At 39.0% G+C, this 23,384-nt stretch overlaps 1 protein-coding gene across 6 annotated transcripts in view; it reads left to right on the top strand.

Moving 5' to 3' along the window:
- The first annotated feature begins 1,592 nt into the window (after window positions 1–1,592).
- LOC126195067 (far upstream element-binding protein 1) overlaps window positions 1,593–23,384 on the top strand; it is an 81,816-nt gene continuing 60,024 nt past the window's right edge. For 4 of the 6 annotated variants that reach the window (XM_049933514.1, XM_049933513.1, XM_049933512.1 and 1 more), the window contains exons 1-10: window positions 1,593–1,733; window positions 10,893–10,965; window positions 11,348–11,590; window positions 14,847–14,976; window positions 17,633–17,738; window positions 18,021–18,191; window positions 18,462–18,509; window positions 18,644–18,757; window positions 19,537–19,746; window positions 21,242–21,458. In XM_049933514.1, the coding sequence (XP_049789471.1) occupies window positions 1,650–1,733; window positions 10,893–10,965; window positions 11,348–11,590; window positions 14,847–14,976; window positions 17,633–17,738; window positions 18,021–18,191; window positions 18,462–18,509; window positions 18,644–18,757; window positions 19,537–19,746; window positions 21,242–21,458 (1,396 nt within the window). In that variant the 5' untranslated portion in view covers window positions 1,593–1,649. The remainder of the gene's footprint in view (window positions 1,734–10,892; window positions 10,966–11,347; window positions 11,591–14,846; window positions 14,977–17,632; window positions 17,739–18,020; window positions 18,192–18,461; window positions 18,510–18,643; window positions 18,758–19,536; window positions 19,747–21,241; window positions 21,459–23,384) is intronic. The other 2 variants (XM_049933516.1, XM_049933517.1) reach the window with 2 other exon arrangements.

Genomic DNA, 23,384 nt, shown 5'->3' with positions numbered 1-23,384 from the left:
TTACCTGCATTACGAGTTGAGCCGGATTCACATACACGCAATAAAAGTATCAGCACAGCTAGTGGCATACTGCAGTTGCAGGTGTGGACTACCAGTTTTTAATGGCGCAGCTTAAGAGATGCAATTTATGTCATACCACAAAAAGTTGAACTTCGTTGTACTTTGTTGGGCCACTTTCCTTCCATTGCTGCTCCCTGGTGGCAGTATTTCGGAACACGAGCATCCTGTCACTGTACCTTGGAGTGCTGTTGTACTCCATTCGATTTCAGTATGTTTCCATTTTATCACTGAAAAGTATAAAATATGTTTGGCAGGTACACTTTCGCAGCTTTTGGAAAGACAAGAACAGTAATCTATGTTTCATTTTCTGCAGCTGTATATGAGTGTCTATGTGAAATAAATAATCATAATACATGTAACCAAAAAGGTGAGTTGTATCAACTTTGTGAGACCAATCGTTGAATGAATTGTGGATTATATGCAGGATATAGCTCCTGAGTGTGATGTAACAGCTATTAAACTAAAAATTAGTCATTCGAAATGCCTATATCAACGAATACAATAAAATTTTAAAGTCTTGGAAGAGCGGCGTGCCTGCAGATGATATTTACTCGGCAGCTGTTGGTTAGTTTGCAATGCAGACAGCAGTTTCGGCTCCGAGTGTTATTTCTTTTATAAATGTGTTTCTGGCTCCTGATTTCTCTGGGTGCAGAATCTATTTTCGGATCCAACATTTAGTTTTCGTCTTCTTTATTTGTATCTCTTGTCTAATACCATAACCTCCACACGCTCATATGATTTCAGGTGACACCATATTGAAAGTTGTATAACTACGTAGAATTTGTGGCGTCCTGTGTGAAAGGCAGCTGACTATATCACTACAGAAAGCCACAAGCTATGGCGCCACATTAGTTGCATGTGTGAACCGGGCTTTAGCTCCTGGATGTCCTTTGTTAGACGGTAGCCACTGAAAGTTTTTTCCTGCACCAACAAATGGCAGACCAGCAGTATATTTGAACTTTGCCGTTTGGTCGAACGAGATTCGCGAAGATTTATTGCATGCACAGACTCCTGTAGAGATAGATCCTTACGTGTGGAAATGCCAATGTCAATCGACCTAAGTATTTTTGTAATCGATGTGTGGCTATTATCTCTGCACAGAATGATAATAAGTAGGCAACGTATATGTTCTGCGGGTTCCAAAATCAATGCGAAATACAGCGAAATGGCAGCTTGCGGAAAAAGAAACTCTGACATGTTTTTTAAAGTAAATGCATTGTAATATGTCACCTTAAATGAATTGTCAACGTACTGGAGTGTTTATGCCACTGTTAGAGTAATATCCACAACTTCGCAGTGCCAATAAAGCATGGAAATACCGTTAAGCAATTCGATAATTGTGACACACAAGGGGAAAAAGTCTTAAACGGTATTATACAGAATGATAACACAAATAATTAGTTCTCGCTACGTGACTCCATCAGCATGAAATGCATTGCATCATGTCGGAGTTTGAAATGGGCGGCAACTGGAATGGCGGCTGATCACGTGAGGTGATGTTGGCGTCATGTTAGCGCCCCTGGCGGCAAACAGCCTAGATCGGTCATTGAGGAAGGCGCCATTTTCCCTATTCTGCTTCATGGTTCAACATGAGTGATTATTCAGCGGTTGCGCCGCCATCAAATTTCAGTCAAAGTTCAGCTTTTGCTGCCGCCCTTCAACGTGCGAGACAGGTACGAATTCAATATAAAAATAAGCAATAAATGAATTATAATAACTATGTTTTTCATTCGATCTTGTCGTTTAAAATGGGTACCAAGTGTGGCTGAGCGCCATGCTTTTGTGTTGCATTGTTTGCTTGAGTGTTATCATAATTATTATGTTTTTCTGTGTTTTAAATCGTCTTTTACCATAAACGTCTAGGAGTGGAGTGCAGTAATAATGGTATTAATACTTATTCGTGTCGCTTCAGCTGGAATGACCGGCCTTGGAATTTGTAATGGAGGACAGCCACCTTAAGGATGAGTGTAATTTGTCGAATGTGATGTGAGGAGTAGTGGTTCGGATTGTAAGTAGGGTTCACAGTTTGCAAGTGTGTCACTTCTTTATATTTCGGCCGTCACCGGCCATCTTTCAGGGCTACTCGAGCAAAATCGATATTTTTTGCGTAGTCCTTACCGCGGCGCGAATACAGCAGAGCCATGGCCCTGCAGTACACGACGCTGAATAGTGTGTTAATGTACACTGACAAATTTCACTGTGATTAATAGCACTTATAAGACTTGTTCGGATATTCGTATACTTCCGTTGCACTGAAGATAAATGTAAGCTGTACCTTTGACTTGTGGAGGACTTGCACTAAATTCCGGCTCACAATGGAAAATGCGCTTCAGGTATATTACTTGCTTAGGTTGGTGTTGACGCTTAATTTATAATTGTTACAAATAACTGATACTACAGGGAATGGCTGATAGGGGGCGTTGCAAGTCTGCACCCAATCAGCTTACTAAAATTTACCAGAAAGTAATGTGAAGTATTCATAGACTACATAGTCATTCGTGTATTCCTGGTGATTTGTATTAGTTGTTTTCACATTTGAGCATGTGTAAGTAAGCATGGTAATCTTTGTGTATTTGAATGTGTAACAATGAGTTATGGTATTGCTCTTTTTATTGTGTGCTGGATGACAGATTGAAATCTGCATGCTATATCCAAATGTTACTGTTGAATTAAATGATTCCAGTCTCTAACGTCGTTTCTTTAGTTACGAGACTGATCAGCTTAATAATTTATTAAGAGATTAACCAGGCTGCATCATTTTTAGATGTAAACGTGTCAGATACTTGTTTGGTTTTGATGTTTATAAGTGGTTAGTTTTCAACCTACTTTTATTATGGTCCTGGAGAGCAGATGTGCTTTTACATTTGTTATATTTTGTATATTTTTGTTATGTCTATTTTTCTTAGTTTCTTATTTGGATGCTCAGTTGTAGGTGGCTGTTTAAGCAGTTGTTTCGTGTATGGTCTGAAGTGTAAAAGTGTTCTGGTGTTAGTTAGGACGTGGATAACTGAATGTAGACATTTTCCTCCCTGCAGAGTCTTTTTGCAGTTTACTTATATTATTGACTAATATTTCCACAATGTAACAAACTAGTTAGCATTGGTTAAAGGTTTGCATGGAAATGAATGGTTTGAAAGTTATCAACACACAGGTTGATCCTGACCGACAAATCGTCAGTAAGCATTGTGTCTTAAGAAATTGTTTAACAGTAGATGATAATGAGGAAGGTAGTGTAGTTGTGAAATCTTTGACTGCTGTAGATAGTGAAATTTTCATGCTCCGCCACTCTACAGATGCTGTTTGATGTAGTGTCTGCTCTTGTTTCCCTTCAGTGCTAATGCTGAATTAACTTGGGTGTCCTTGCTGATTCTTGAACTTCACCACTTGGGTACTTCAGTGCTGTGATGAGCTCAAGCTCACAGTGTCTGCACCATATCTCAGTAGTTCTGACCACTAAGTTGTGTTTTGATCGGTGTATTGTTGTGATCGACTGTTGCTTCATTAAGTTTTGATTTACATCTGTTTGTTACTCAGGATTTGTCTGTTTTTCATTTTCTATAAAGAAAATTAGGCATCATGGTTACACATGAAGAGATCATGGATATTCGAACGAGTGTGACAGTCTGTATGTATTATTTGTGTTGACATGAGTGATAACTTATTCATAGGTTCTGAAAGCTGCAATCCTAAATTGCCTGCATCAGCAAGTGTAGCACTCCTGTCTCAAGTTTCAACAAGTGTAATTAATAATTCTGAATATGAAGAAAGTGATATAACATTGGGAATGGAACACCAAATTGAATTAATCTATTGAAGGAAAAGCCATCTTTACATCTGTGCATTTGTAACAATTGTGAATTTGCAGCTTAGCTTTGAACTCGGAAATGTTTTTTAATCATGCCTCAGTGGTGGCATATCTATGAAGAGATTTTGTGGAAAGCACTCTAGTGCAAAAGATGAGGGAGGGCTCTTGGATAATAACAGCCCGGGTAGAAAAATATACACAGGCTCCTATGCTGTCTGAAATAGCCTATTAGGCGATTGTCACAGTTCTCAGCTGAGACTGTAGCAAGCATGTTTGCAGGAGCCAAAGGGTAAAGAATTTTTCTGAGTTTACAAAGTGCATTTAAGTGTGCTGTGAACCTAGAGTTTATGCTGCATTACAGGTCACTTCATTAGAACCTTTATTTGGTATTAACATTTGTTGGCTTCGCCAACTCACAGTTTACCACCTTCCAATCTGACCTAGACCTTGGGCTCCTGTTCAAATTAGTCTCCCAACACAACCAAGATTTGAGGGGTTTGCAATATTACACTCTACCAACTGATCTTAATAATTTTACATATGTAGTGAATGACTTTCAAACCGTGATAAGCAAATGACAGGGTGCAAATTATTTGAGGGGAGTTGAAAGGCTTAGTGAAGTTTACGATACTGCCATAGTGGCTTGACCACGGATGATGCTGTTGGCACTCTTTTTTAAGAAGTTTGTGGTGGTGGTGGTAAGTCGTGTAGTCAGGTATCTTGTTACCGTGGAAGGTGGCATTTTGTTTAGTGTGATGACTTGTGTACATTGCACATTGTGCAGTTGTTACCATATGTAATGGAAACCCATAGTTTCAAAATGTGACCTGATATTCTCAAATTTTAATGTTTAAAGGTGTTAACATCCTAGGTTCCAAGTAATTTGATTTTTAGAATATGTTTGACTGTGCCATGTATGTCTGTATTTATGCTATGCCTTACATACAAATTACGTGGTGACAAGGTTTTTGATGGCTTTGCCTGCATGCCCATGATCTTTGACCTGAAAATGTGTGGTTGACACATTGAACATCGTTAGGGAGGCAGATTGTGCTTAATACTCTTTAAAGTATTCAGCTAACTGAGTGCAGGAAAGAAATAACAAGAGATTGTTTTTGGATGTTTATATGTGTTACTACTTCTCATCACTCATACCCAGTGGTAATAGGGCTGCCACAGTATTTGTATGCAAATAATGTCACATTTACACTATTTTTTTAATTGCTCCAGGTGTTCCAGTTATACTTCAGTCATGTCTTTTCACTGCAAACCCTCTGCGTTAGGGGTGTCTGTTAGAGCAAAATTTTTCCAGGCAGCAAGTGATGTGTGTGCCAGATTTGGCAGAGACTGCTTCAGGCAGTGTCTTCTCTTCTAACACCTAGTGAGGTGGCACAGTGGTGTGGTTTCTACCGTGTTCTTGCATTGTACTGTGCTATGTTTCACTGTGATTTAGAAAATGACACTGAAAAAACTTAGTTGGCCCAGTGACACACCTTTGTGTCAAGGTGTGCTGCTAGACAGTGCAGCACCAAAGTTAGTTGCTACAGAGAACTTGTGAGCTGTAAGAGCAGGAGAAAGAATATGCAAGTATTCATGGACAGCTATCAGTTCCTGCTGACAAAGTTGTGGAACAAACTTCAAAAGATCTTGGAGTTAGTGCAAAAACAGTGGTAAGCAAGGGAATGTTATTGTAAAAGTAAAAAAGATGTATATGTGAGCTGTAATGATTCAGAGCCATCCTGATCAGGTAATATATTTTTAGCGAGCCCTGGAAAGTAGGAAAGGCAGCCTAGCCCTGTCACAGACACAGATTCTTGCAAGACTGATGCAGTTTGCAGGCATATTTATGCTTACTACAACAGGAAAGAGTATCCTACTGTAGCGAATTTAACTAGTCTCATTAAAAGAAAGTCAACTTTTCAGGGGTGAGAAGTTACTGAAAATTGTTCTGTAAAGTACTGGTTCTGTAACAAAGCACTAAACAAATGCAAAGTCCTGTTAGAAATGGCACATATTGTTACACCTTGAACCATATTTTTGCACAAAATTGTGGACAAAAACATTAAGTAAATTTTTGTTTTTAATGACCATGAATACGGTTTTAGTGCTGATTCAGACTACAGTGACGATGAGGAGCTGGATAGAATTGCACTATTGTCACCATAAAATGGTGAATGAAAATCTATGAATATCGGTTATTTATTCCATCGTTGCCCTTATAATATGTAGAGAGATATTAGCATCTCGGTTATTATTTATTTTGTAAACTATGTACTGTTTTGTTTTCAAGGTATTGGTCATCGTTAAATGTACATTTTCTGTTTCTTTATGCAGTTATTGAAACCGTGTGCTGTATTACGAATTTTTCTGCATTGTTATGCAGTTGTTCATTTGCTGTCATTGTGGTACTCATAAATCAAGGATAATCACAAAATGTGGCGCCACACAATGTGGCATTACACAAAACTGGCACCAATAGCATAGGCACATAGGGAACACACACGACATAGATCTGTAAGTCCATGGTATTGGTGATAAGTTGAGAAAACAGTCACAAAACAAAACACATGTGCTACAAAATGCCACTGTTTCCTGCACACGTACTCAGACATCAATATGTGATATGATCACCATGCACATGTATGCAGGCCGCACAATGGGTTGGCATACTCTGGATCAGGTGCTCGAGCAGCTGCTGGTGTATAGCCTCCCATTCTTGCACGAGTGCCTGGCGGAGCTCCTGAAGTGTCCTGGGGGTTTAAAGACGTGCAGCGATACGTCGATCGAGAGCATCCCAGACATGCTCAATGGGGTTTAGGTCTGGAGAACAGGCAGGCCACTCCATTCGCCTGATATCTTCTGTTTCAAGGTACTCCTCCACGATGGCAGCTCAGTGGGGCCGTGTGTTATCATCCATAAGGAGGAAGGTGGGACCCACTGCACCCCTGAAAAGGTGGACATACTGGTGCAAAATGATGTCCTGATACACCTGACCTGTTACAGTTCCTGTGTCAGACATGCAGGGGTGTACGTGCACCAATAATAATCCTACCCCACACTATCAAACGACGACCTCCATACATGTCCCTTTCAAGGACATTAAGGGATGGGTATTTGGTTCCTGGTTCACGTTAGATGAAAACCTGGTGAGAATCACTGTTCAGACAATACCTGGACTCGTCCGTGAACATAACTGGGACCACTGTTCCAATGACCATATAATGTGTTCTTGACACCAGGCTTTACGGGCTCTCCTGTGACCAGGGGTCAGTGGAATGCATATTGCAGGTCTCTGGGCGAATAAACCATGTCTGTTCAGTCGTCCCCGGACTGTATGTCTGGAGACAACTGTTCCAGTGGCTGTGTTAAGGTCCAAGGCTACCTGCAGTACTCCGTGGCTGTCTGCGGGCATTGATGGTAAGATATCGGTCTTGTGGTGTTGTACACTGGACATCCAGACTTACTTGCTTCACCGTACTCTGCCATGCACTAGTACACCTCTTTGTATGTGGACTGCTGCCAGCGTACGACCACCACAGGTCAAATGCACCACATGGTCATACCGCGAGGTGATTTGAACCCGCAAATTGCCTACCAGAGTGTTGTTTCACTATGTTTCAGCATTATCCTTAGTTTATGGGCACGGGTATAAATGGGACAGAAAACTGTATTTTCTGCTACGTGTGTAGAGGCTGCAGTTGCAACATCACTATTCCAGTATAGCCATTGTAACTTGATGTTGTGTGAACTGTTAAGTAGAATGTTTCTCCAGTGAAGGTTTAAATACCAGTCTTCTGATACAACCAAGTTTTCAAGTGACACTGCTATGTGAATTGTGTACATGCTGATCATATTTTGGAAACAGTGTACATGTGTTTAGCCTGCCATGTGATTGTCATTTCTAGTTCCAATATTCAGCAAATTTTGTCATTTCTAGTTCCAATATTCAGCAAATTGGCATTCCATTGAGTTGCGGCAAATACTTTCCAGTTGGTAGAAATGTTCAGTTGCCAGTTTTCATGTCTTACTCCATTCGTAATGGAGTAGGTCAGCATTGCATTTAGCCTGATAACAAAAGTCCTTTTTCTCATTTTGTAGCTGTCATTAAAAGTATTGATTCTTGCTGTCTCGTAGTTTTTATGTGGATGTTGGAAGAATTTACTTTTGAGTAAGTATCACTAAGCTGTGTTTGGTCAGTTTGAGCGTATGAAATTGTTAAACTAAATGGTGTTAGATGTGGTACTGGAAAGTTCATTTGAAGGAAAGGTATTATCTAAACATAAATTTGTCATTGTGCGAGGATTTATTTTATACTGATCTGTTTCCACAATGATAACATTTAGCAAGTTAGGTGTCATGTTAGTAATTCACACTATTTACACCAAATGATGTAAACCATGTTTGTTGTTACTAATGTTGTCACACACTAAGTTTTTTAGCCATTTATTGCCTTGTATCTGAATTTAATGTAGCTGTATTTCTGTGGCCTTCCTTGCATTTTCAGCAATTCGCTATTCACAAGTCATTCATTTCCTGTAAATTTCCAGTAGTCATACATATTGACTACACTGTCCTGTCACAATAATGTGATGACCATCTTTGTTAGAAATCAGTGTGCAATAACCACTAACAAGACTGCAGGTGTCATCACTAACTGTGGAGGGTATAAGAATGGGGGATGTGGGGAAAAAATGCAATTGTCGTAATGTGGAAATGGAGTGATCTGCCTGATGTTCTATAGGGCATGAACATTGGGTTTCACACCAGAGGTGGAAGCATGTCTGAAATGGCAAAGTTTGTAAACTGTTCGCATGCCATTGTGGCCAAAGTATACTGTGCCTGGCAAAATGGAGCTATCCAAAACTTGTGCTGAGGCAAGTGTGGTGCACTATGGGCCTTAGGTGACAGGTGAAAAACATGGCAATCTGTATTTGCAAGTGGTTGTTAAATTCTTGAGCAACTGAGTGCCCAGATGAGTGAGTACCAACAGTCTCCCCAGTGACCATTCAGCGGACGTTGCATGTGTGGGTCTCCAGAGCAGGTGCTAGTTTCATGGACCCATGCTGACTGCTGTTCATTGGTGACAAAAGGCTGGAATTGGCACAGCAATACTGCAGTTGGCCTTTTTAGGTGAATCAAGTTTTTTGATCCATGGACAGATGGCTGTTGGCATGTACAGCATGAAATGCCTAAAATCGTCGGAAGGGGCCAGACTTGGGGAGGGAATTTTATGGTCCGGGGAATGTTTTCGTGTCATTCTGTGTGTGATCTCACCATGCAGTGGATCAACATAAGTGCAAATCTATCCTTGGGACCCATGTCCACCCAATCAGGCAGTTTTTTTTCCGTTGGCATGATGGCATCTGCCAGCAGGGTAGTGCACCATGGCTCACTGTTAGAATTGTAGGTGTGTCGTTCAAATAGCACCAGGATGAGTTTACCATGCTCCCCGGATTGAAACCCAGTCAAGAATCTGTGGAACCAACTCAATCATGTTGCATGCACCATGGATCCACATCCTTGTCAGTACATTCCGGAACATCATTGACATTCTTCCTGTGTGTGTCATGACCGTCAGCACTTTACCTTACGTAATTTATTCATATTGATACAACCTGTGAGTAGTCTGTGAATTTAAAGGTTAGTGGTGTATAATGTGTGGTTCTTTGATAGCTGTCATAGTTGAAAAATTTTCATTGCCAATGCTTTCCCCTTCCTGTATGTCCTTCACTCACAAATGGTTTTTGATACCACATAATGTGTGTGTGTGTGTGTGTGTGTGTGTGTGTGTGTGTGTGTGTGTTTCCAGTGATTGAATAGTGCATATTCCTAAATTTGAGTACATTGCTGAAATCTTTGTTTGAAAGCACTTTATCACCCCATAAACACCCCCCTCCCCCCACACATGCACGCACATTGCTGCCAAAGTACTCACATTTCATACACAGCACTAATCACACTATTGTATCCTTCTGGTCAAGAATTGAGTCAGCTACATTTATGCAGTTAATATAATCAGTGATCGGCTTATGTTGATAAGCTTCGCGTGACATTGCCTGAAGCAACTTTTAAGGCTGTCAATTGTGACTGGGACACCAGTCATAAATACAAAGCCTTTTTCTGTATAATGGTGTAGTGTAGTGCTCAAAGTATAAACATTAAGAGTAGAAGGTCAAAGGTTCAAATCTTGTCAAATACTGTGCTGCATCATTTTCATCATAGTACTGGTTTTTTAGTTGCTCTTCTTTTTCATTTTGTCGGTCTTTTTTGTTTGGAATCTGCTTGTGTTGCCTATAAACAACAATGAAGTGACCACATGAACTGCTTATTGGTTGGTGATGTGGAATTCCATGTAGCCAATGTGAGAATAGTTTCGTGTAACCAGTGACAGCGGGAAATTAGTTAGTATTCATTGCTAAAACTGAAATTCTGCTGCAGAAGATGGCTATGCAAACAAACATATTATGTTCATAGTCAAACATATTATGAAGTTTTTTGTCTTGAAATTGTTCGTAGGGTTAGCTTTAAATTCCGTGAACAAAGTTAGCGTGATTTTAGTTCTGCTGCAGATTGTTGATCGCCATTTTCTTGGATAAATTGCACATCGTGAGGCTGTGGTTAGGTTAGAACAAGAGTTTAAATTCAGATCTACAAAATCTGTCTGCCACAGTTCAGTCATTGATCACCAAAAATCAGCTATCGACAGAGCATCTTCCATTACCGTCATCCCTCGTGATGGCTGCTTCCACCAGTGCTCCATGTCACACATTAACTGTTTTTGTGAAGTGACCTGCTCTCTCTCTCTCTCTCTCTCTCTCTCTCTCTCTCTCTCTCTCTCTCTCTCTCTCTCTCTGCGTGTGTGCGTGCGTGCGCGAAGATGTGCGTGCCTCCTGTAATCAAGCAGGCTGGGGAGGATATTTAGATGTTGTTTTATCTTGTTGTAAGCTCTCAAACTAGAGCATGTAGGGTGGTGTTGTAAACAGCAGTGGTATGTTAATTTATCTGTAAAATAAATCTTTGTTTACAGATTGCAGCCAAGATCAATCCTGGTGGCTCAAGTGAGAGCACTGGTCAAAAACGGCCTTTGGAAGAGGGGACAGGTAAGACTTTCCAAGAGTGTAATATCAAACTTGTCAACTATAAATTAAGACTGAAACATAAAGTTTCAATCATGTGTAATATATGTGTATTGTTCCTATATAACCAGTTTTGTTGAGTGGAAACTCTTTCCTATTAATTTATCTAATCACCTCTGCATAGTACATATACTTTTTTACATTTTCACCAGTGGAAGTGTGTTAGCAGAACTAAATTTGCAGTGTGTTTGGTGCTTGGGCAAATAAATGGTACAGCAGGAAAGGAAAACTGTACTGTGTGTGTGTGTGTGTGTGTGTGTGTGTGTGTGTGTGTGTGTGTGTGCGTGTGCGTGACAATTCTGTTGTGGACCCTGTGGAACAAGTTGAATGGGGAAAACAATTGCAGGGGAGCCCGAGGCCAAGAAAGCGGCCACAACTAGTGATCCGCAGATAGCGGCACTTCGGGCACAGCAGACTACTTCACAACCAGTGAACAACGCAGCGGCAGCTGTTCAGGCGGCTGCCGTGGCAGCCAGGGTGGCGGCGGCTGCAGCAGCTGGACTCCCAGGCCTGGGGGGCGTTGGTGTCCCAGGCCTAGGAGCTGTTCAAAATGAAGACATCAGAGTGCCTGACAAAATGGTTGGCCTGAGTAAGTACAGTATTAAGCAGTTGCTACTTATTTATTTTCTAAAATCTGTAGGACAATTGATAGTTTTTTTGACAGAACAGAACTTTCCTAATAGTTAAATTACATGAAATGGATGTGGATATTACATTTTTAAAGATAAATACATGATAAATGGCAAACTTACTTGCTGAGTTCGTTATGAATCTAAAGTTATTGTAATTTGAGAATATGAAATGGTTATTTCCAGTTTTTCTGTAATGTGGTATACTGTAGAATCAATTTCGGTTTGAATGACACAATTTTTATTACAGTGTTAATTGTTCACTTAATAAAGATAGTGAATGCTAAGGTATAAAAATGAACTGTAAGGATTGCTTCCTAATCTCCCTCAAACCTTAATATTAAAGCCAAAAGACACACTATTTTCTGTAGAAGGGGAGATGGTTTTTGGTAATAGCAGAAAAAGGCCATGTGCACGTGGAGCAATTGAAAAGCAGCTCAATGGGCAGTTGGTCTGCATTGGCAATGGGTTGCTGACCAGCTGGCAACACTGCTCCACACACGGGGCAGCAGAGTATTGCTTGTTGCACCCAAGCATGTTCCTTTTACACTCGTCGTGTAGAAGATAGATTCAGGCTCGGAGGAAGATGATGATCCTTGTTGCAAACTAATAAGGAAATGATCAACATTCTGGATTCATTGGTTCATCCAAAGAAATGTAAACTTCAGGCTATATGTAGCAGCCAAGGAGCTGTAACAGATTAGAAATTTCTAGCTCTTTATGGAACAACTAAACAGTGCAACTGTGATTCGGTGCAGTTGATTTCTTGTGCTGTGACACAACGGTAGTTTTATAGCCCAAATATTGAGAGATTTATATACATGGAAATGTGGTGCTGGTGGTTTGTGCTTGTCAAGTCAGTTAATGTGAACACCATTGTATTTACATTTGTCGGTGATTTGTCTTTGCACTGCTAGTTTCTGCTTGACAGTGTAATTTTGCAGAATGATAAAGGATATTTAGTCACATAAGAGAACACTATCGGTATGATTTATAATTCTTTTGCACATTTGCTTCCAGTGACGTACCGGTAATTTTACTTTAAATAGTGAATGTATGGTACACTACATATTTATATCTAAAAACAAAGATGATGTGACTTACCAAACGAAAGTGCTGGCAGGTCGATAGACACACAAACATACACACAAAATTCAAGGTTTCGCAACCAACGGTTGCTTCGTCAGGAAAGAGGGAAGGATGAAAGGATGTGGGTTTTAAGGGAGAGGGTAAGGAGTCATTCCAATCCAGGGAGCAGAAAGACTTACTTTAGGGGGGAAAAAAGGACGGGTGTACACTCGAGCACGCGCGCGCACACACACACACACACACACACACACACACACAAGCATCTGCTTGTGTCTATATATGTGTGGATGGATATATATCTGTGTGTGTGTGTGTGTGCGCGAGCGAGCGAGCGAGTGTACGCCCGTCCTTTTTTCCCCCTAAGGTAAGTCTTTCCGCTTCCGGGATTGGAAGTGTACACCCGTCCTTTTTCCCCCTAAGGTAAGTCTTTCCGCTTCCGGGATTGGAATGACTCCTTACCCTCTCCCTTAAAACCCACATCCTTTCGTCTTTCCCTCTCCTTCCCTCTTTCCCTCTCCTTCCCTCTTTCCTGACGAAGCAACCATTTGTTGCGAAAGCTTGAATTTCGTGTGTATGTTTGTGTGTCTATCGACCTGCCAGCGCTTTCGTTTGGTAAGTCACATCTTTGTTTTTAGATATATTTTTCCCACATGGAATGTTTCCCTCTATTGTATACACTACATATTTAATATTATTAATTCCTTTTTCCATTTCACACCCTGCTTTGTCTGTCAGATTACTCCTACAGTAGCATAGGAGTTTGTAATTGCATAAAATGGGATGATTTTAGACTTCTGTACACACCTAATGTTCACAGCCTGCTTGTTCATCTTGAAATGCTGCAAGTTTGAGTTGCGGCCCCACCCACCGGAAGTTTGAGTGCTCCCTCCCTCACGCACGTGCTTTTTGTGTGTGTGTGTGTGTGTGATGGGAGGGAGGGAGGGGGGTCGGTTGGTCAGTCCTTGGCATAAGTTAAAGTAGTCTGTAAGTCTAGGGACTGATGACCTCAGCAGTTTAGTCCCTTAGAAATTCACACATATTTGAACATCTTCAAATTAAACTGGCACACAGTTTTATTAGAGACATGACACAACTCAAATCCCGTGGTAACAAGGGCACCGAATCGCTGGGAACTGATTCGCAAGAGGTTGGAAGTGATTGACTGGAGTCACTCCAGTCACGCTGTCTGTAAAGATGCATTAAATTACTTGGGTAAAGATTCACTGCCAGCTTATGTGGACAGTGTTGCTTTTGAATGAGTCCTTGTTTGGAGGGCTTAAGTATCTTTTCTCCAACTGATTGGAGATAGTCATTCAGGATGAAGTAAAGGAATTAGTTTTACAGCTGTGTGGTCTGGAAGCCAGCGTGTTTTAGTAGGGCTTTTAACTAACGATATCAATACTGTGGTGATTATCTTCATCCAGTTTTAGTAAGCTGTTATATAATACATTGTAATGTAATCTTCTGTTAACATTTTACTGTAAAAAATTTTATCATTTTGTTTTTTGATCAAAAAGTTCGATGATCCAACAGTACACCATCATGAAACATACATTTAATTGAAGTTTTGCATTATTATCACATTTTGATTCTGTAGCATTCTTTAGTTTGTGGATTATCATTGTTTGTGAATATTTGTATCACAAACCATTAACAAGAACTGTTCAGAAACATTAATGCATTTAGAAGCTCTTGTAGGGGATTATAAATTCATGAACTTCTTTGTTAAAGATCCTTCACTTCCACGGCAATCTTTAGTGGCTCTTTTTCTTTCAGTTTTTTATGTTTTGAATATTGCTAGAAAGTATTGAGGGAGAAAGAAAAGAAACTTGATCAGAAGTTACTGTTAAGAAAGAATTCTGAAGGTTGTTGTTGTTACTGAAAATAGGTAGTAATTGTTCTCAATAAATATTTCCATTCTGATATTTCTTTAAATCAGCAGAATAGTTCTTACGTCTAATCCATCCAGTCTTATCTATAAGAAACGCCAGTTCTCTAATGTCATTGGTTGCGATGATTGTGGGATTTAAAGTAGACTTGCATTCAAGAATAAATTTTCATAGTTTGCTTTCAGTTCTATAACTATAATAACCTGCTAATCTAATAACTTGTACTATTGATTTACAGTTATCGGAAGAGGTGGTGAGCAGATCAGCAGATTACAGAATGAATCGGGTTGTAAGATTCAAATGGCTCCTGACAGTGCTGGTATGCCAGACAGAACATGCACTCTCACAGGAACACGGGAGGCCATTAAGTAAGTACTTCAGAACTATTTTGGTGCCCTTTGCTTGACTGGAAGCATAGTATGTGCTTATCAGTTTTCTATTGGGCAAATAATAAGAGATGAAATTTCTCAGGTGTGAACCAATTGTTCATTACACCTGTAGCCCGATTCATCACACACTAGTCTTTTTAAAGAATTGTTGGTTCAGGTATATTGTTCAGGGCCTATTTTCTTCAGTTTTGAGGCCTGTCCCACTTTTTGCCCAACAAATTTTTATTGGAGTGCTACAATGAGATTTATTTTTAAAGTATTTGTAAGTGTATTGTTGAGGTTGATTGGTCAGATATAATTATGTTCTAAACTTTTTGTTTATTAAACATGACTTTATTTGAGCAGTGAGTGGTTTGTTTTTCACTAAACTTCATCACTTTGGTCATAGCACAAACCAAATTGTGCCACTGCAGGAAGTAGCTTCTGCAAGTTAGTGGAAAAGAGTATCTCACCTTGCTGCAAGTAGTTGCAAGATGCTGGAAGTTCTTCTCAAACTTGCAGTAGTTTTGTGTATTCAGTACTGTTACGAAAATGTGTGTCGAAAAGAATGGGGCAAAAGCAGTGCTGAGACAAATGCATTGATGGAACCATTAAACATTTCTAGTTGGCCAACGCAGCTGTCAAAAGTTAAAATGAATTTACCATTTGTTTTACCAGAAGGGAAAATAGAATGGCAGTACAGACATCTCTAAATTTGAGCTGAATTTTTAAGGTTGGCAGAAATATCAATGTATTACAATCGTAATGAAAGTAATAAATACTGTTTGCAAAATAGAATCAGTTTTGTAATATATTGGTTATATAGCATGCCTCACGTTTGGCTCCAGTTTTCGAATATTTGATGGTATAATAGATGAGATATCCAAAACTGGACATTACATCCTCAGAAAATTTCTAATCGGTGTGAAGTCCAAGGATTTTATTTCATTCAGTTATTGAAGCTGAAATAGGTATGCCTCTGTATGCATTTTCACACAAACATTTCATTTTTTCCTAATTATGTTCTTCATAATAATTTTTCTTTGCTAATGATAACTTCAGCAGATACATTTCTGCAAGTACGTGCAGTGAGTTCCTGAAATTAATTTGGCAAAAGGACTTGCAGAAGTGAGCTTCAGCAAGTTTTTGTTCTTTAACATTTCAGAATGTGGTTGCAAAAGTTACTTGCTAGTGTACACTACACTTTTCTCATAGTACTCATTAATGGTAAAAAGGAAGTGTAAAGTGTTACACAACGGAGCAAGACATTTAGTGTTCTGTCTGTCTGTCTGTCTGTCTGTGTGTGTGTGTGTGTGTGTGTGTGTGTGTGTGTGTGTGTGTGTGGTGGGGGACAAAAGAAGTGCTCGTGCGATGTCTACCTCACCGTTGCTGGTTTCACGTGACAGCAGCTGAAACATGTGTAGGACTAGCAGCTGAAGTATGATGTGTAGGGCTGACATAAGAATCATGCAGTGCATATCCAGTGAACTAAACATTTGTATTAGTGGAAGCACATATTTCTAAATTGCTAGGGAAACAGTGCCATTATAACAATGAAATTGGTGATATAGATGAGTTTGCAAAAAAAAAAATCTGCACATTACTTCCAGAATGTTTCACATGTGAACAGAGCTATAAATTTTAAAGCAATGAACTGTATTAAATATGAATACTAAATATTAAAATTTCGAATATTAATATTAAACACTGTTGTTATGAATATTAAAGATGTGCTTCAGACATCTTAAAATGACTAAGGGGAGGAAATAGGTCATAGAGATAACATTGTGTCAGCAAAGAACAAAACATGTATGAGACAGCACAGCATTCTGCTGTTGTTACATTGATGAAACTTGTGTAAACCAGAACCACACAGGACCAGTTTCATAGAAAATGATTGATGGGCTTAGAAAATTCTAGTGTGTAAAAGAGGGTGCTGCATTGTCACAGTTCACACAATCAGTAGGCATGGCCTTTATTGTTCAGTGATGTTACATTCAGTGCATCAGTTTCAAAGTTATTAGCATAACTTATGGACATGCCAGTGTTTTCAAACATTTGCAAATCAATTACTGCTATACATACCAGATTTAAATGACAACTTAGCCAAAAGTGAAACATTCTTAATTGCTGCCTGTGAATGGTATTTTTTGTAGCTAGCATATTGTCTATGAAAACAGTCATGTTCAGCAAGTGTGCAGTGCAGAAAGAAAAAGTCGTAACTAGAGACATTGATTTTTTGCTGAACTCACATCTGGGCCAAGAAAGTGATGATGACTTAACAATTGCTGTTGATTGTTAGTAATTTGACCTAATAGTTTTGTTAGTTAACAGTCCCACACTCTAGCACATCAGAATTGTATTTTGTTTTGCTACTTATTTGTCTTAAGTTGGCTCCCATTACTTAAAAATATCATGAAGGCAGTTGGAGGGCATTTTACGTGGTGTCAGAAATATTTCTTAAATTCATTGCAGCTTAAATGGCACTTAAATTGTTCACTATTGCAGGATGTGCTGTAATGTCATTCGCAAAATGTTTGCAAAATGCTTAATTTTGCTGTATTCTTCCAGTTGTAATTAGAATTAACATTAAAAATATCCATTTTAAGTTCCCCACTTGTTGTGTCCTAGTAATTTTCTTTTTTCTTTCATATAGTCGTGCGAAGGAGCTGATCATGAATATTGTCCAACAACGCAGTAGAACTGAAGGAACGGGTTCTGGTATGGGTGATATGAACATGGGCTCATCAAACCATGCACATGTAAGTGACAAATTAAATTTAAAACAAAACACCACTTGTAACCAGGAAACATAGATTTATAATTTCATACTTTCTGCACTTTGCTGAAACAAGAGGAACATTTTTGAGGTCTCTTTAATTTTATGCCAAACTTACTTTCACCATTCATATAAAGTAAACTTAATCTATTAATTGTGAGCAAAATTTAAATTTTCATTGAAGAAACAAAGCTTGTAGAAATATTTTGAGAGAGTGAGAGAGGGTAGGGTAGTAGAAACTGGGGAAGACTATCATGTTGTACAGGTGGAGATCATGGTACCTGGTCCAAAAGTAGGACTGATTATTGGGAAAGGCGGTGAAACAATCAAGCAGCTACAAGAAAAATCTGGTGCTAAGATGGTGGTCATCCAAGATGGCCCTGCTCAGGAGCAGGAAAAACCACTGCGAATCAGTGGAGATCCTCAGAAGGTGGAGGTGAGCATTGCAAGAGTTGACTTGTTTAAAAATAGTTGGTGTGATGTTCACTGCTGTGAGATGTGTATTATTATCTTCAAATTGTTGCTTTTATTTTTATGTATAAGAACTGTCAGAATGATGTTCCATACTGCAGAGCATGGAGTGCTTGAATTTAATCACTGCTGGATTTTATTACTTAAAACCATGATTAGAATTCTTTAAAAAATAAGATTCAAAATACAGCTGAATTTTGAAGACTCGGTGTTACATGAATTGGTTTCATTTCAGTATGCGAAGCAGTTGGTGTATGACTTGATTGCTGAGAAAGAGATGCAGGTAAGCATGTCAAGTTGCAGATTCGGACAGTGTTTGATATATCAGTAGTTTTTCTACTGGAATCACTGAGAAATGTCGTAAGAAATAAATTGTTTGTGAAGCACTGAGTGACTTGCAAGTGATTGACATGTCAGCAGGCATTCAGCCGCGGGGGCGGAGGGCAGCGTGGGGGTCAGGGGGGCAACCACAACTACGATGAATATGGTGGAGCTGGTGGGGGTGGTGAAGCAGGCGGAGACACAGCTGAGGTTAGTTTTGCCTTCACTTTGTCGAACCCTTAGTGTCCTTACTTAGAAGGCCTTTTCACAACCTGTGGATATGTGCCTCTTTTCAAATTGGTGTTACCAGCATCATAGGAGACCTAAATTTGTTCCTTGTTCTGCATTTATTTGGAGACCTCATTTTAATAATGTTCACATGGTTACAAGTGGTGCTTGTTGCTGGACATGGTTTTGAATGTGAAGAGGCCTCCTAATTCTTAATTTTCCATTATTCTTTAAAATTGTATTGTAATTTTGGGTGATAAGATTCAGGAGATATTTAAAGGACACTCATTAAGACAGTCTCTTGGAAGCATTCATCAGTTGGTTTAAGCACAATTCAATATGCTATCCCCAAACGTCGGTATTTGTGTCAGTGCTAAATTTTGTAACATTTAAATGGTGTGCAAAAGTTTACTTATTGAAGTTCCCCAGCATGTGCAACACATTGCATCAGTACATTATTGTAACTTGAATTACATCAGACCTGGATGTTTTCTTTACTTTGACTATCCAAATCAACTGATGAAATGCTTCTTGAGGACTGAGCAGCTTGGTAGTGATTTTTGCGTTGTTTCCAGACACAAATATTCTTTAATTTCGAAGAATAAATAGTCCTGAATCATTAAATCACCTGCTGCATGTACTTGGATACTTGGGAATTTGTAATGAAATCTGCATGGTTGGATTGAACTAACTCTTTTGATTAGTGAATTTAAAGCATTCAAGTAGTTCTGTATTGAAGGTTTGTTGATGTCTATTTTCAGGTTGCAGTGCCAAAGGCAGCAGTAGGTGTTGTTATTGGGAAGGGGGGAGATATGATCAAGAAGATCCAGAATGAAACGGGGGCTCGTGTGCAGTTTCAGCATCAGGGCCGTGACGAAAACCCTGGAGAGAGAAAGTGCCTATTAACAGGCAAACCTCACCAGGTGGAACAAGCTCGTAGAAGGATAGAGGATCTCATTGAGAGTGTCATGGTGAGAAGTTTCCTTCCGCTCCTGTCGTGTCTGTCAATATAGGCTGATTTGCATATTAGTACTGTGGCTTACCACTATGCTACCACTGCACCTATGCCACCCTTTAGGGACATATATTCATATTTGGCTCTGCATGTTGCTCTCTTCCCCATTTTCTTGGGATTTACTTATTGTCTTAACCTAAATTAATACATAAGATATCCATCTATAGTTTCAACATATAGGGCTCTAAATCGCTGCTACATGCGTCTAGTTCTTTAGAGAAATGATAAAGTAAATTTCAGCTTTGTAACATAGGACTTCTGTTCCATGAATTACAGTAATTTATATAGAACATTGTGCTAATTCATGAAATTCTTAATGGGCTATTAATATTGGGCAGAGGAAAATTCCTACTTAACGCAGTAGTTTTTGTTGATGGAACGAATTTTTGAAATTGCGCATGTGATGAAAATGAAAAGCACAGCTTCAGACAATTGAGGTTTCTCTCTCTCTCTCTCTCTCTCTCTCTCTCTCTCTCTATAACTGTTCTTAGTTATTGCTTCTGTTTTGTCTTCTCTATTTACCTTAGTGGGGAAAGTCTATGAAATGTAGCTGATGCGATGTCTGTCCTTTGATTAGTAGCAATGCAGCTGGATCTGATAAAAATCAGGTTTTGGTATTTTTCCCTTCAGATTGCAGTATAGAGGTTTAACATTAAAAATAATGAATTGACGGTTCATTCAGAATATAAAACTTAGCTGTCTTGATGCAGGTAAACATTTGGAGGGATTGATACAAACTAAAATCGCTCTTTTAGTACCGAAAACAGCCAATATCCTTCCTCAGTCATGTCTTTACTGGTTCCTTCATGCTTTCTAGTTGGTAGTTCCTCTGCATTGCAGTATTTGTGAGCTATGGTTGTGGAGCTTGTTTTGGCAGCCTTATTTCAAATACAAAAGGGTGGTATAGATTTGAGGTGCTGTTGATCTAATCCTTGGCAGGGCATAGTTGGATAATTTCCTTGTAGGATGCGAATAACATTCAATGCTCACAAACAGTTTATTTCTTCTGTGTGTGTTAATTTTTAATAAACGGTTCTTAGTATAATAAAGTTAGTTTATTGCTATAAATAAGTGGTAATGTAAGAAGTTTCTCGTCAACATAGGGAATAATGTGCGGTGCTAATTAGCCTGCATTAATGTAAGAACAGACGTGGAAGCTCATTAAATGCTTTATATATGTATATGCCTATTTTGGCAATGACAGTGTCGGTATACTCATCTTAGAGAGCAATTTCTTACTGTTAAAACAGCATGTGCTATATCGTTTTTAAAGTGCAAAATTCAATAAGATAATCCAAATCTCTGTGAAGAGTTCAGTTAAAATGTTGGCGTAATGCCTGTGGTTATGCTAATTTAGGTATGTATATCTGCCACAACAGGAGCCATAGCTTTTCTTTTGAGTTTACAAATCCAATTTTAGCATCATATTGACAAAATATGTGTGATTACAGCGTCGTGACAATGAGATGGGTCGCGGGCGGGGCCGAGGTGGTCCAGGTGGTGGGGGCGGACCACCTTATGACAGAATGGGCATGCGAGGGGGGGGTGATTTCAACAGTGGTGGTGGCTGGGATCGAAGACCTGGTGGGATGCAGCAAGGACAAATGGATAAACAAGAGGCTACATTCAGTATACCTGCTGCAAAGTGTGGTATTGTGATAGGTAGAGGTGAGTGACGTATTTCTTTTAATACCTATAAGAAATTGGTTTGTCTTAAATTTTAGTTTTTTTAGGGAGCTGGTGTAATTTGAAATACTAGACTGTTAACTTGTTAACCATAAGGAATGGAAGCAACAGGATGTGGGAAATGAAACTGTAAAACAGTGTGCAGTGAACTTGACATTCAATTTTTTGGTTGTCGTGTAGTCGGTAATAGTTAAATTTGCACATATGAACAATGATTTGTATTTCAGTATCAAAGGGAATGCTTATCTGGAGGCAAAATGACTTGCCAGTAATTGGTTTAAGAAGGTGGATTCAAAGTACAGCCATCTCACGCGCGCAACATGGGTGTGCACACACAGACAAAAATTGTCGGTGAGCCCTATCATGTCCAGATTGAAGCTGGACCAGTGCTGCCACTGACCTCTGTCCCTTAGTCCTTTATATTGCTCTCACACCCCTAAGTCTGAGTGATCTGTGTGTCCTTAACCCCTTCCTGTCTCTCCTCGTTACTTAAGTAACTATGAGAGTTAAAACTGTTCTTTGTGGTTGCATGTATGTCTACTTAAAATTTCACCTGTTGGAGATATTGGCAAGTTGTCTTGTTACAAACATGAACATTTTCTCAGGTCAGTTTCTCCTTTTATTGCAAGTGGAATGATTTTCAAATACCGATTAGGTAACTTCGGGAAGAGAATCGCTGTTTTTGATGGTCCAAATATTTTTCAAATGATTTTTCTTCCTAGGACTTAAAGATTGTTTTGTACTGAACTACAAATTACACATTCACTTGCATAAAGACATTCTGGTTTTACTACTGTGTTGTTGTGCTGTATCTTCAAATTTTTAGACAGACTCCTTTTGTTGTAGACATTCCTAGTTATTCCATAAGCTTTCTCCGTGTTATGTACTCTTTCTTCTGTAGTGAATTTTTCTAAGCCATTTTCTTGGATAATTTCTCCCAAATATTTAAATTTGTTTACCCTCTTTATCTGGCCAATATCTGTTGCTAGGGATTCTGGAGCATTTTTTATATTTGTCATAATTTTTTTTCTACAGATATTCTTAAACCTGCTTTGTTGGCTGTTTCTTCTAAGAGATTGATTTGTATTCCAGCATTTGTTAGATTTTCAGAAAGAATGGCAAAATCCTCTGCAAATGCTAAAAAGTGAATTTCAATACCTTTGTTTTTAGTTCCCAGTTTGATTGGTGATAGCTTCTCTTCTTTTAGCTTTTGTTTCCATTCTCTACTATTTTCTCTAGTACACAGTTAAAGAGGAGTGGAGACAGGCCATCACCTTGTCTTACACCTGTTCTTATGTTCAATGCCTCCGATATTTCACCCTGTTGATTTGGTGTCTGTGAGTGTTTCACGAATAAGGTTAGCTAATTTAGATTTGATTCCAAATTCTCTGATCGGTTCATCTAGTGTTTCCCTATCAACTGAGTCAAATGGCTTTTTAAAATCTATAGATGTTACAACTATATCTTTGGAGTTTGTAAGTCTTTGGCGAATTATGGACTTAAGGTTGAAAATTTGTTCTCAAGATTTGCCCTTTCTAAATCCACTCTGATACTCTCCCAATTGGCTATCAAGTGGTGTTTCTACCTTGTTTAGTAGCATTGTTGAAAATATTTTATAACCCACTGGCAACAACTTTCCAGTCTTCTGGAATCTTTTCAGTTTCCCATATTTCTTCAAACATAAGCTGAAGATTAGCTACAAGTTTTGGTTGAGACCATTTAATAAGTTCAGCTGTAATTGAGTGTTCTCCACTGGCTTGTATGTTTTTTAGGGTACTTAACTGCTTTTTTAATTTCTTCAGCTGTAGGTGGTGGATCTGCTTCTGTATTTTCATGGGGATCTGAAAATTCTAGCTTAGAGTTTGGTTCTTCACAGTTAAATGATTTTTCAAAGTACTTTCGTAGTAG

This window comes from Schistocerca nitens, chromosome 7, assembly GCF_023898315.1.
Source record: "Schistocerca nitens isolate TAMUIC-IGC-003100 chromosome 7, iqSchNite1.1, whole genome shotgun sequence".
Taxonomy (NCBI): domain Eukaryota; kingdom Metazoa; phylum Arthropoda; class Insecta; order Orthoptera; family Acrididae; genus Schistocerca; species Schistocerca nitens.
Note: the sequence above shows the minus strand (reverse complement) of the source record. Positions and strands in the feature narration are given on the sequence as shown.